A 13,474-nucleotide genomic window follows, 5' to 3' on the forward strand; every position below is an offset into this window, starting at 1 on the left:
CTAATCATACGTTTGGAGAGCGCAAAAAAGAAATACCATAAAGATTACGGTTTTAGAGTTCTAATCTCGAAAGGGAAATTGTGCATTCAGAAACACTTTGGTTTATCAAGACTCGTGTCAAACAATTGATATGCATCAAGTATCCTTCAAAAGAACACTTGGTTCAATTCAAATAGATTTTTGTTCAATTCAATTGGATTTTTTTCCCAAATCAAAACATTTAAGAATAAAATCCCTAATGCATGACCAACGGGTCAGTGGCCTAGCGGTACCAACCTCTTACTTCCCAAAGGAATATCAGGGGTTCAAGTCTCAAAAGAGACAAGTGTATGATTATCAACTAAGAAAAAAAAAAATCCCTAATGCATGAACCCATACACCCTTGACTTTAAATTGACACAAACTTTTTGGAAAATCTTGATGTACTACAAATTAAAGAGACAAACTCAAGTTTTGACAACAAAATTACACCAATACAAGTCCTATTGGCCTGCAGTGAAATATAGACTGATATACTTCTACGCGAGAACATTGTTTCAGATTTTTTTATTTTTTATTTTAAATAAAAAATGCAAACTCAAGTTATCATCACAAAAATATACTAACCTAAGTCCTACCGACCTATAGTGCAAAAATATATTTCAATGCAAGAACATGGTTTCAGATAAATAAAAAATTAAACAAATAACCCTTCTGCAAAACAAATGCCTCTGCAATTTAGTGTCATTTTTGCGAGAATAATAATTAAAGACTTGACACCCTAAAAAATGCATGAGATAATTTGATGCTTCGACACATGAAAGACGGTAAATACTCACTGCATCTTACTTTCATCTAACACTAGTTTTGCGTACAATTAATCCTCTGGTTCCCAAAAACTCCATAAATGTACACATCCATGAATCATGTAAATCACATAATGTTCAGTATGTTTCCTACAAAGGCTACAATTTCTACAACTTGCAAGAAATAAATTTAAAAATTAATACCCTCTTCTTCCAATGAACAAAAAGAAGCAATCTGCACATAAATCTCAGCAATCTGTGTTTGTTGAATTTAATCTATGAACAAAAAGAAGCAACCTCTCTCTCTCTCTCTCTCTCTCTAACCCATCTATAGACAAATGAACAAAGTTGTTGCTCTCCATCAATCTAGGTAAAAAAGAGTCACGATCTTCCTCATATTTTTAGCTTCTTGACATGTTTCCATAAGCAATCTGCTGTCATGGAATGCAAAGCAAATGACTTGCTGAACCTGTGAAATAATGTCCATGTTACATAACCTGCAGTTCACCACAAACATGTATCAGATGAAACCCCACAATATCACCAAAAGGACGACCCCTGTATCTACTATAAACGAGTAAGATTAAATCAATGGTCTGGTTCTCTAAACTCAATATGAAAGAACGGTCAAAGTTTCTCCATTGATGTAAAATCTGGCTGTAATATAGATAGATAAACTCAAAAATTGTCATCGTCATTCACACTCGCTACACTGAACAAATTGTCATTGTCATGTAACGAGGGAAGTTCCAAATTACAGCACTTTCTGAAATTTCTTTTAAAAGCACTGATTTGGATATCCCTTAAGGCATACATCGTTCAGAGCAATTAGGGGTAACTTCACCTTTACATTGAACTTAATTGAAGAGGTCTCTGAATCAGCTGTCATCTATACCTGGAGGTTTGTTTCAAGAACAATGCTTAGTGACCCTGACTCGCCAACACTGACTGTAAGGGTGGAGGGGGTGTGGGCCCTCACAGACACAGTCGGTGGCAGGTGAGTCGAGGCACCTGCTATTTTCCTTGTTCCATTGGACAATAATATAGAAACAAAAGACAAAGTGTGGAAAGCAATAAAATAGAAACGAACAAAAATAAATACACAGAATAGTAGAAAGAAAAGGTTGCCTTAGCAGCTTAGCTCACAGACCTGCTGGCTTCTATCAAAGGTAAATGATCATTGTGAGGCTTCTCTATTACATTCTTGACCTGCAAATCCCCAAAAAAGGAAAGGACAAAAAAATATATATTACATGCATATCGTAATGCCCCAATAACATCCTTTAGAACTAGAATACAAATGAAAACTTTGAATTAAATTAGGGATTTTTTTAACCTCATCCATAGGTACTTTGATCTTGTTGTTTACTAACTTGATTCAATCCCACACCAACAGCTTAGTTGTAATGGTATATCCTCTACTTCCAAGTGGAACAGTTGAGGGTTCAAGTCCCCCAACAGAGACAATTGTCAGTGTGCATGTTTTTACCAACCAAAAATATAAAATAGAAGTCTAGAGCCGATGTTAACCCATACACACCCAGCTACATAATGGCAAACCCCTCCCTCTCTCTCCTACAACTAAAACAAAGATTCATGTTTACAAACATTCCAACCATCGAAATGGTTCAATGATCTACGTTGTAGATTATTTCCTCCTTGTTTGGCCATAGACAGTAGAGGTGATCATTAGTAGGGAAAAACAACCATCTAAGTCAGTTCAAAAAAGGGACCACCAATAGGACCTAAAAACACATTCTGGCATTAAATCAAGAAGGCAATTTCAGTTTCGATTTCTGTACATCAAAAACCCTACTCATTGTAAAAAAAGACTTGCAATAAAAGATGAATACAGCAATACAAGATTGGAATCAACAATGAGTCTTAACTGCCTAATTTTATCCTGATAATTCAGAAAGTGCAAAAAATTGGGAGGATCATAAAAAGATTTTTTCAAATCGGTTCAAAACAAGTTTATTCTTTTATGTTAACAGCTCCCTTAGCAAGGGAGATCTTGGAGCCGGTTCTTCATCACCCCGTGAACCAAGTCCATTTGTGGCACTTTAGAACCCATGTTAGTATGTTACACTGACCACGAAATACAAGCCTGACAACATCATAGACTTTAATCAGGTGGCTCAAAAAAATTCAATTTTTTTAAATTATCAAAAATAAAATAAAAATAAAAACAATGCTACTAACTCACCAAAAAATGTTGAACAGAATAAAGATGTGTAATAGTTAAAAACTTTCATGAGGAACTTACGAAAAATTGGAAATGTTACAAGTTTGCAATGCATGGAACAAAAGAGCAAAAAGAACTATGTAACTAGATTCTTACCTTAGACAGTAGTTCTTGGCTCTCTGGAGGTTGTTTTTTCAAACTTTGAGGCAATATCACGGTAAGTAACTCTGGTTTCTCAGCTCTCAGAGCACCTCTGATAACAGCTGCATTAGTCCCTGATGCTCCCGATGTGAAAATGTGGTTTTTCTGAAAAAGAAGAAAAATAAATATGTATAACTTAAAGGAGACTCCACTTTGTCAATCGTAGTGTTTTAACCCATAGGCAACTGATCCTAAGCTTGGGAAAAAGGAGGGATGTTTACGTAACTGGCAGCCAAAGACCTTTACAAACACAAATTTTAGAAATATTCAAGTAAATATTAGGACGTGCTCTTTAAATGAGAGAACGCAGCATCAACACACAGATGTTCAAGAAAAATGGGCAAGGAACACTGCTGCTACACTGGATGCAGTGAAAAATGGGTAAAGATTCTGTGCTGTTCTGGACAACCATGGGCAAAGAAACTAGTCAAGGAGAGTAGCGATTTTAGAATGTAGGAACATTGACAAGCACAAAGTTGTTGCAAACTACTCCCTCCGTCCCAAAATAAGTGTCCATTTTGGGGAGTAGAAGTTTTCAAGGGGACAGCAATTAATGCATTATCCCCTTTTAAATTACTAAGTTACCCCAAGTTTGAATTTTTTTTAAACTTCAACGGCATTCATGGAAAGGTGTGAAATATCTGGTTTTGAATTTTTTAAGTGGGAAAAGTATTTTGGGACAGCCCAAAAAGGAAAGATGGACACTTATTTTGGAACGGAGGGAGTATATTGGGAAGGTTAACATAAAATGCTTACAAGACACTGTGTGGTGTAAAGCAAAGAGAGACAAGAGAAGAAGAATAGGGAAGAAAGGAAAAGTAGGAGAGAAAATATGCATCACAAACTCAATCAATCAAAACAAAGTAATTCTAGAATTTCAACACACATATATAGTGATGTAGGACAGGTAGTGTGATTGATGTAGAACTAGAAAAATAATGAGCCTAAAAATAATGAAACCTCAAAAAGTTTAAGGAAAAGAAAATAACGAAATAAAATAAAAACCCTAAAACTCAAAAATACAGAAATAAGCCTAGTAAAAGTATCCTCTACGTGAGATGAATGTGCATTGTGCAATACAAGGGATACTTGAAAGAAAGTAATTATTGATAGGAGACTTTATTGGTCATGTAGGAAAAGATTTATGGAGGCTATAAGATTGTGCATGGTGGCATTCATTTGGAGATAGGAATGACATTGGGGAGGTTATCTTAGAATTGTCAAGTATAAGATGCTAAAAGGAGGAACAAAATTGGGCAGATGAAACATATAATTAGATGACTGAGTATTAAAATAATATCAAAAGAGGTTCTTAAAGAATCAAAAGGACCCGGCCATTATTAGAGAAAATTTGTGGTAGGATGAAGACGTCCAAACTGTAGTTAAACAAAACAATATAATTTTTTTTAATAAGTAAAATTTCATTAAAGAACGCACAAAGGAGAGGGCTCCCAAAGAACTACACAAAAAAAAAGACCTCTATATTGCCAAGCTATCCACAAAGTCTACAAAGTCCTCTATAAATTTACAAGCTATTCCTGAAACTCAAAGAAACAGAGAACTCAACATGTAATGCTTTAGCACCCAAATTGGAGCTTCCAAAGTCACACCATTGAAGGACCTTCTATTCCATTTCACACCACAATCCCCACCAAATACATAGAGGAGTTGCCCTCCATGCATCTCAAACTTGTCTTCCCACTGTACATTCCAAGACTCAAGCACGCCCATAGTTGGAAGGCTTGAAGCTAGCAACACCCATTGCACCCTAAAAAGGACAAAAAGCATACCCAAACATCTTTAGCCAGTGGGCAAGGCAAAATGAGATGATTCACTGACTCGTCATCCCTTTTCCACTTGCAACACCAACTGATCACAATTTGCCGCCTCTTATGCAAATTATCAAAGCGTCGCAATCCTCCCCGAAGATGCTATCCATCTAAAGAAAGCCACCTTTTGAGGGGCTCATGCTCTCCATATCGCTTTCCATGAAAAAGATGTTGCCTAGTCACTCCGTATCACCTGATAAAACGATCGCACCGCGAATCCTCCATTCCAATAGTCCGACCAACTCCATTCATCAGCACCCTCCCTATCCACATCTTGCTTATGTAGCAACCCAAAGAAAGCTCCAATACACTCCATCTCCCGGTCTTGAAGGTGTCTTCCAAACTGCACATCCCATGTCATCCTCCCTTTATCAAGGTGATAACAGTCAGCCACCATAATTTGTTTATCCACTGCAATCTTCAATAGCTTCAGAATGCATGCAAGAGGTCTATCTCCGCACAAGCATCCATCCAAAATCGGATGTCTTCCACATCTCACCTTGAATCGAACATGTCTTGAAAACTTACCTCCTCCGCAACTTGTTTCTCTCCACCACAAGTCTACAAGCTATTTCCCCATCAAGGCATGGTTAAACTAGTTGAATTTACTTAATCATAAACCACCCATCTGAAGAGGTTTACAAACCAACTCCCAGTTCACCAACAGGAATTTATACTCGTCTCCCACTCCTTCCCACAAAAATTCCATTTGCAACCTCTTTATCCTTCTTACTATGGTGGCAACGATTGAAACAAAGATAGAAAATATGTTGTAAGGTCCAAGAGGGTACTCATGGTTAGAGTTACACGACCTCCTTTCAAAAGATATTGCTTCTTCTATATTGCTAACCTTTTCGCGAACATCCCCACCACTTGATAGATGACACCCTCGACTAAACTCCCAATGGTAGAGCCAAATATGTCACCAGAAATGCCCCTAACACCATATCCAAAAATACTAGCTAGAGTAAATAAATTCTACCTTCGCTGCTCAAAAGTATCTCACTCCTGCTAATATTTATCTTCAGCCTGGATTGAAATCACACCAGCACACATCTCAGGAATGCTGAAGTTGATGACCTATAAATTCTTGCCTTTGTTACTTCTCCTTCTTTAGATTGTGGACACTGTTGGGCAGCGGAAACGCACTAACACAAAGATCCAATGAAAGCCAACAAAGCAATCACGCACAAACATAAGATATAACATGGTTCAGCCAAAACCGACTTACATCCACGGATGAGAAGAGATTCACTATGATTCGTAGAGATATTACAACAACAGAGTACAAACACTGCATATATCACTCCACAAGCCTATCTCCTCGCTACCAGTGTCACCGGTGTTTTTCCTACTCTACCAACCCATAAACTACCTCATGAGACTACCTCTCTCTCAATCTCACAAGTCTCAACCCATAACCTATGTGCCTATTTATAAAATTACAAATACAATTCCTTGTTGGACAAGGATTACAATTCGTTGGAGTCCAAAACTTGCCAAACAAACAATTACTTAATAAAATACAACTCTAAAATTGAAACATAATTAGAATAGGAATTTGAGACACAATTTTCAACTGACACAATAAATTAAACCCTATTTTGTATGTGGGTTCTTGTCCCTTTTGTTTTAGTCAATGATCCTAATATGTATATATATATCTTTTTCTTCAAACATTCTCTCATTTCTGTTTTCAAAATTTCAAAAGCAGATGTAAGTTACCAAACGTGTTCTGCTTTTGACATAAATGACAGCACAACAAATCACTGATGCCGTTTTCACAGAAATGACAGCAGGATAAAAAAAAAAAACAGCAATGTTACCAAACAGGCCCTAAGCAAACCAAGCTTGCATAATGGCACATTAAGCTCGTGTAGGCACGTGAAAACATGTGTACAATAACAACAACCAAGCCTTTTCCCAATTAATTGGGATTGGCTACATCAATCCTATGCTTCTATTCCGCTCTATTTAAGGCCATACCCTCAGTCAACCCATGAAAACATGTGTAACAGATTTTTTAACTTTTGAAAAAAATATACATTTATTTATTGAAAAAAAAGTACTAAAATATAAATAAAAAGATCATAAAAATCTAAAACATTGATTTGGGACCAAACGAGCCAAACCAAACCGGTAAGTGAAAAGGCTGAGGATTACCTCAGGTTTTTCAGCTCAACACTAGTCTGAGACGAAGCTAAATAGTCTCAGGCTTGAATAGGTTCACTTTCCCTGATTATGGCTTGTCCTAACTAATAACTTTGTGTAATAAGATCATAATAAATAAGCAAATGCATATTAGTAACAAAAGATTTCACTGTCTATATAAAAATAAGGCGAATATCCAAAGTTGTACTACCTCTATCCCATATTAGTAGTCCATTATTCCATTTTAGAGTGTCTCAAATTAGTTGTCCCATTTGACAAGTCAAAGTTGTGTCCATAATTATCCTTTAAGTTTTCAAATATCTCTCAACTTAATAATATACACTTTTTAAGCTTAAAAGGACAATATGGTAATTCTAAAAGGGGACAATGCATTAGTTGCATGTCCCCTAAAAAAGTTATATTATCAAAGGTGGACAACTAAAATGGGAAGGAGGGCATACAAATTATTGTAATATTAAATTAATAAGCCATACCATGAAACTTTTGCAAAGCAGCAACTAAGACTTGAAACAAAAGATGTCAAAAATTAAATTAAATTAACGTTGAAGATGCAATAATGGAAAATATTTACTTACTGAGACTATTGAAAAATGTAAAGAGGAGAAGAGAGAGCATATGATATCCATAGAATGGGAGAAAGTCGTCAATAAATATAAAATATGATTGGTTTTTAAAAAAAATTAAATTAAATAAAAATAAGTATATACATTAACATGGGAAAGGACATAAATAAAATTATAGTAAAAAAATTGTTTGACACAAGTGACTTTTCAATTATTGCATGCTTAAATCAGGGATGTCCCTTAACTCCTTATCTTTTTCCCTTACAGATGAACTGGTGTGAACACAATGCACACATCTGATGAAATTATTTTCATTAATAAGTAAATATGAATCCTTAAGCATGGTTTAAAGAAAACGAAAGTGTAGTAGCAAAACTGCAAAAGTAGAAATACAAGTGAGGCCGAGTGTAAACAAATACGAAAAGGAGAACAATGGGTATGGTTAAGTAGAAATTGAGCTAGGCTTGATTATACACTAAGGAGAGATTGGATATGACGACGTTTATATCGTCAAAGAATGGTGGGTTAAAGGGAGAAGTGTTTCTTCCACATTAAGTGATCAACATATATTTTGACATTTAAAACCAATATATATATATACACACACATACATACATAATAGTTATTAGACCAATCAATTGGACAGTCTATAATGTTAAAAAATGGGTATCGCTCAAGTGCAGATGTCAAAAGAAAAAAAAGTGTGGTTACTGTAATGAGACAAAGAAAGGATTTAATATCTTCAAGAAATGGTTAAATTAGCAAAACATAAGATGAAATTAGAGAAACCATGCATAGCAAAGATAAAAATTGTATCAATAAGAGTGATGTGGTCTCCCTCCTTTAAGGATGATGGTAGGATAAGCCTATAAAGGCAAGACCAATTCGACATGTATTGAGACAGTAAGAAAGGATATGACAGTGTGTGGTTTAACTATAGTTATGGTCCTATCGCCTTAAATAGAGTAGAATGATGAAACATAATTCACATATCCAACCCCAAATAATTTTGAGTTATGTAGCCTTTCAAGAACTATCCACAATGTGCACAAGTTGCAAGAACAACATGCAATCTGAAGCTCAGTAGTGGGTAAATATCAAGTCTCCGCCTGCCCAACAGTACTCGGTACTCACAGCTAAACAAACCAAAGGAAAAAAAAAATTCACAGTATCATACCGTTATAACCATTGCATAGCTAAGAATCTCAATAAGTTCTTGATGCATGAATCCCATATTTCTTGTTCCAAAAAATCCAATCACCCTCGGCCCCTGTTGCTGAATTGCTAATAACTCCTGCAAAGAAAACAAAATTTAAATAATTAAATATATATATATATATAACACAAACTGGCCACAATACCAGCAACCAAAGCCAGATGTCCATGGAAATCAACATAAAGGGCTTAAAAGGGAGGCCCACAAATTGAAACCGAGAGGAGACTCGAGTCGTGTGTTAGGTAGTCTAACTTAACACATCACTGTCCATGGAAATCAACATAAAGGGCTTAAAGGGAGGCCCACAAATTGAAACCGAGAGGAGACTCGAGTCGTGTGTTAGGTAGTCTAACTTAACACATCACTATTTTCTGTGATGCAAGACCTCCCACAAAACAATCTCCCACGGGAGATTGTTAAAGCCAGGAATATCACAATCAGATGATTTTGAATGTCCAAAACAAAAATTCTTGCTAAAGTTTATCCAAGACAAATGTGCACTCAAGGAAGTGATAAAATCAAACCATCATCTAGTCATCCTAATATATATCATGTAGATTTCTAAATGCACATTTGTCATCGGGTCTCATCTTTTTGTGTGCAACCTTTTGTTTTTTTTTTTTTTTCGGTTTAGGTAAGTACTCACACATTTCACAAATTGCCCACTACGGAGCTTGAACCCCTCACATCCCCTTTGAGGGAGGAAAGGTTATACCATTGGGCTAATGGCCCATTGGTTTGTGTGCAACCCGTTCGTAATAATAATAATAGTAAATTTAAAAAAAAAAAGTGCTTGCAGAGGTATGTGTACTCAAACTATGTTGCATGGGCTTTGATCAGGTGTGGGTGTGCCTCTAAGTGTCAGGCTCCACAATTCCCAAATTTTAGAACACTGGAAATGTGTCCAAAAGTTGGATACAAGTATTTATGCATGTATATAAATAGAATAATGTGGCACTGTTATTAAGAATACACTCAATTATTATTTAAGTTAAATGCCATTTGCTAAAATAAATAAATAAAAGGAGTTTCTATCTATCTCATTAATAGGAAACTTTTTTCTGCTATGAAATTTTAGTTATTGTTTTTGCTTCAATTATCACATGTGAAGGATAGGGAGCTGTCTGATTTGGTTTGTGCATTAGACACATATCCCATACCTATGTCATGTCATGTAGACATGCGTATGTAAAGGGAGAAAGGAGAGTCCATGTATCACAGTACTCAAATACAAGATAACCTTGAAAGGACAGTAGATTAAAGCCTAAGGGGAGAAATAGCTCAATTGAAGAACTGACCACTCCCCGTATATTAGAAACTCATTCCAAATCAACTTCATTAGTGACTCGAGAAGATGGCAAACCTGTAAATAATCCACATCCGGAGCAGGCTTATACTCCGATATCAGAACTGCCCCTGCCCCTGACCCTTCCACAACAGATTGCGCTTGGGTTGGAATCTGTGTAGTGACTTCTTCATCAGAACCAAACATTTGCAGATGATTCTGGTCTTCAATGCTCAAACTGTCGTCGTTTTGATCTCTTTTGGCATATCCACAGAGCCACTATACCAGCACATAAAAAACAGAGGCCCCTGGTAGTAAATCATTAGTGAAAACCAACTGCGAATAGAAAGAGGTGATAAAGACAAGTTCAAGTTCACAAAAGCAGAAGCCAAATGTTTCAAAGTCTTAGAATAAAATAGATCATTTGATATAAGAAAGCTTAAAGTGGGCTTGAGTCCATATCATGGGGTTAAAAGATAGCAGTATGATGTATGTGTAATATATTTTTATGAAATAAAGCCTACAAAGGTAGCTATAAATATGATCAAATTGCAGAATACTGTATCAGATATGGAAGGACTGAGGTCCATCAGTTGACAAGTGTAACCTATAAATCTTTTACAACCTAAGAAAAAAGTAGTAAGCTTTCAAACTCAAGTCAAAGAACCAATTCCAAGTCAAAAATCTCTTTATATGCATCATTTTATATGTTCCGTAATACAATGCGTCATTTTGGAGGATGAAAAAGGGAAAAGAAACAGTTTCTTTGTTTTACATCAGAAGATAAAAATGATATTTTCCTAACAATTATTCTTAATATTGTTATATTAGTTCTTTCCTTTAAGTGCTTGGTATCAAATGTTGCATTACTATGTGATTTATGATACTAGTTCCTAGAGTGTTCAAATTAATATGATGAATGCAGATGTTATACCCATCAGGGATTGTCATCTATGCGCCTATGCGGTACGAAGAGCTATACGCATGGAACTTCAAAGGATTTCAGAAAGGTTTAACAAAGAGGTCATGAGAGTCGATATAATAGCAGAGATGATACAATCCGTAAGTATGTGCTGTTGAAATAACGACAGTTAGTAATAATAGTTCCCTAAGATTTACCTATTAACATAATTCAGTGGCAATAAGATGAAACATAATTTCATTAACTTCATCATCAAAAATGTCATCTAAGCTCAGGCTATAGCATCTAAATGCAGCAATCTTCTCATATCTGCAGATATCAAACCAGCTTTCTAAAAATTAAATTTCTTTGTGACTGCTACTAAAGAGAGTTTAGCAAATTCCCTTATGCACAATATACAACAAACATTCTTTCCCTGTTCACAGCCAAGGTGTAACAACAGTTAAAACATATATATGCACAAGAATCTAACTTTGACGTGTATGGGATAGCACAAGCAGATAATTATTTCCTAATTATCCCTCGTTCAGTGTATTCTTTCCATGTTCACAGCCTATGCCAACTATATAACATGATTAACTCTTGTAAATATTCATATAATAGAATACCAAACATTCCGCAAAATGAAGAGTGAGAAAAAGAGCATCTAGAAAAAAGAAGGCTCTGTAGGGCACAAAGAGAAGCAAGCCTAAAAGAAGGAAATGATGAATCTAGGATGCTATATAAGGCAAGAAGTCCCTTTCCTGACAATATCATTTAATATATGTAGATATGTATAGAACTATATATACCCTCGAGATTTGTATATACATATGCATACGAGATATCACACCGTTATATGCATGTTGTTCATGAAAAATCATTTATAAACAATATATATGTTACTGATCAGTGTTAGTATTGCGAATGAATATATAGCCTTATGTGTAAATAGTGATTTAAGTTTTCAAGATAAATTGTTTTATTCTTGCATGAATCAAATCCATATATACACACAAACTCATCAATAGATATAGGCAAACACATATAGATCTAGGATAAATGTAGTCGATCGAATCAGCACATAAGCCGACTCAATTAATCCAATTTGTGAAAAATTTCACATTCACACTGAAAATTGAATTTGGGTTTGCTTGTGTGCTATAAACAAAAGCTCAAAGCGAACTGAGAAGCAGGTGAGATACATTTGAGGGTTCCAATTAATTCAAACATATAAAAGATTAAACTTATCTTTCAATTCTCCACCACTACATTAAAGAGGAAACCCCAACTTCCATAACACCATAAAAGCATATTGAAATTAGAACAAAAAGCAAGCCCAAGCTCAAATCTGAAAACTGTTGTACCCTAAACACTTGAATATAAGACACCCAATTCTCAGCAATCCATTATATAACAGAAAAATACATGCATGTGTGTGTGTGTGGTGCATCTATATATAGATATAGATACAGATACAGATACAGATATATATATACATAGAGAGAGAGAGAGACGTACCGCATGGGTTTTAGAGGGATAGGACAAATTATGGTGGGATTTGTTTCGGCCAAAGCATCGTCTGAAAGAGTCAAATGATGATGAAGCAGAAGAAGGAGAAGTAGAGAGAGCATAAATGTGAAAGCGACTAGGGTTTGTAGTGTGGAGGAGCATTGAGGAGCTGGAGAAATCTGAAGGGCAAAAAGCAGAGAGAAGAGGCAACAATGGCCTCAAAGGTGTTGTCATTCTTCCTCTAAATTTCCTATTACTACTACTCCCTACTCCTACTATTCTCTCACCCAATCAAGCCCACACTGATTTTCAAGCCAACCTTTTCTCCAAACCTTTTCTAGAGAGAGAGAAATAGAGGGGAGAGAATGGATGGAAGATGAGAAAATCAGGTCCTTTTAAATTTAAATTTTCTATTTCTTTTTTTATTTCGTGAAGGAACATTTTTGTTTTCCATTTTTTTTTTAAAAAAAAAATTATTTTTTATTTTTTGAAAAATTAGAACATTGTACTAAGAATGTTTGAACTTTGACTCATGAGTCTTTGATTTGAATAATTGGAATTTTTTTTATCAAAAAAGATGGGAAAATATATTTTTAAAAATAAAGGAGAAAACAAATAAACAATCCATCTTTGTGGTATCATTTTGGTCAAAAGTATAAGCACGAGGAAGGCACGTGGAGCTTTTTTCAATCCTCAACCACAATTCAAAGGATGGAAAAGATTTTTAACTTTTGGGCAAAATCTAAATTGTTGAGTGAATTGTCCTTTATGCTTTTAAGTGGGTTGTTAATTATGAAAATCATCTATAAATTAAGGGAAAGTATT

The 13,474-nt window shown here is 35.3% G+C and overlaps 1 protein-coding gene across 1 annotated transcript; it reads right to left on the reverse strand.

The window, feature by feature from the left end:
* Positions 1 to 868: 868 nt before the first annotated feature.
* Positions 869 to 13,030, reverse strand: LOC132302751 (uncharacterized). The gene is made up of 6 exons (XM_059799686.1): positions 12,659 to 13,030; positions 10,315 to 10,515; positions 8,913 to 9,029; positions 3,127 to 3,276; positions 1,936 to 1,994; positions 869 to 1,282 (listed from the first exon to the last, which is right to left on the reverse strand). The coding sequence occupies exons 1-6, from the start codon at positions 12,881 to 12,883 to the stop codon at positions 1,147 to 1,149; spliced, it is 888 nt and encodes a 295-aa protein (XP_059655669.1). The 5' UTR covers positions 12,884 to 13,030; the 3' UTR covers positions 869 to 1,146.
* Between the last annotated feature and the right edge of the window lie 444 nt (positions 13,031 to 13,474).

This window comes from Cornus florida, unplaced genomic scaffold (genome assembly GCF_030987335.1).
Source record: "Cornus florida cultivar Cherokee Brave unplaced genomic scaffold, ASM3098733v1 CherokeeBrave_3.0.0_Hap2_Chr01, whole genome shotgun sequence".
NCBI lineage: Eukaryota > Viridiplantae > Streptophyta > Magnoliopsida > Cornales > Cornaceae > Cornus > Cornus florida.

What these genes read in the sequence shown, in the direction of transcription:
- LOC132302751 (XM_059799686.1), bottom strand. Translation starts at nt 12,883, where the DNA reads ATGACAACACCTTTGAGGCCATTGTTGCCTCTTCTCTCTGCTTTTTGC. An exon ending in ATCCCTCTAAAACCCATGCG is followed by an intron (nt 10,516 to 12,658) that starts GTACGTCTCTCT and finishes GTGCTGGTATAG; the next exon opens with TGGCTCTGTGGATATGCCAA. An exon ending in GCCAAGAACTACTGTCTAAG is followed by an intron (nt 1,995 to 3,126) that starts GTAAGAATCTAG and finishes GGGGATTTGCAG; the next exon opens with GTCAAGAATGTAATAGAGAA.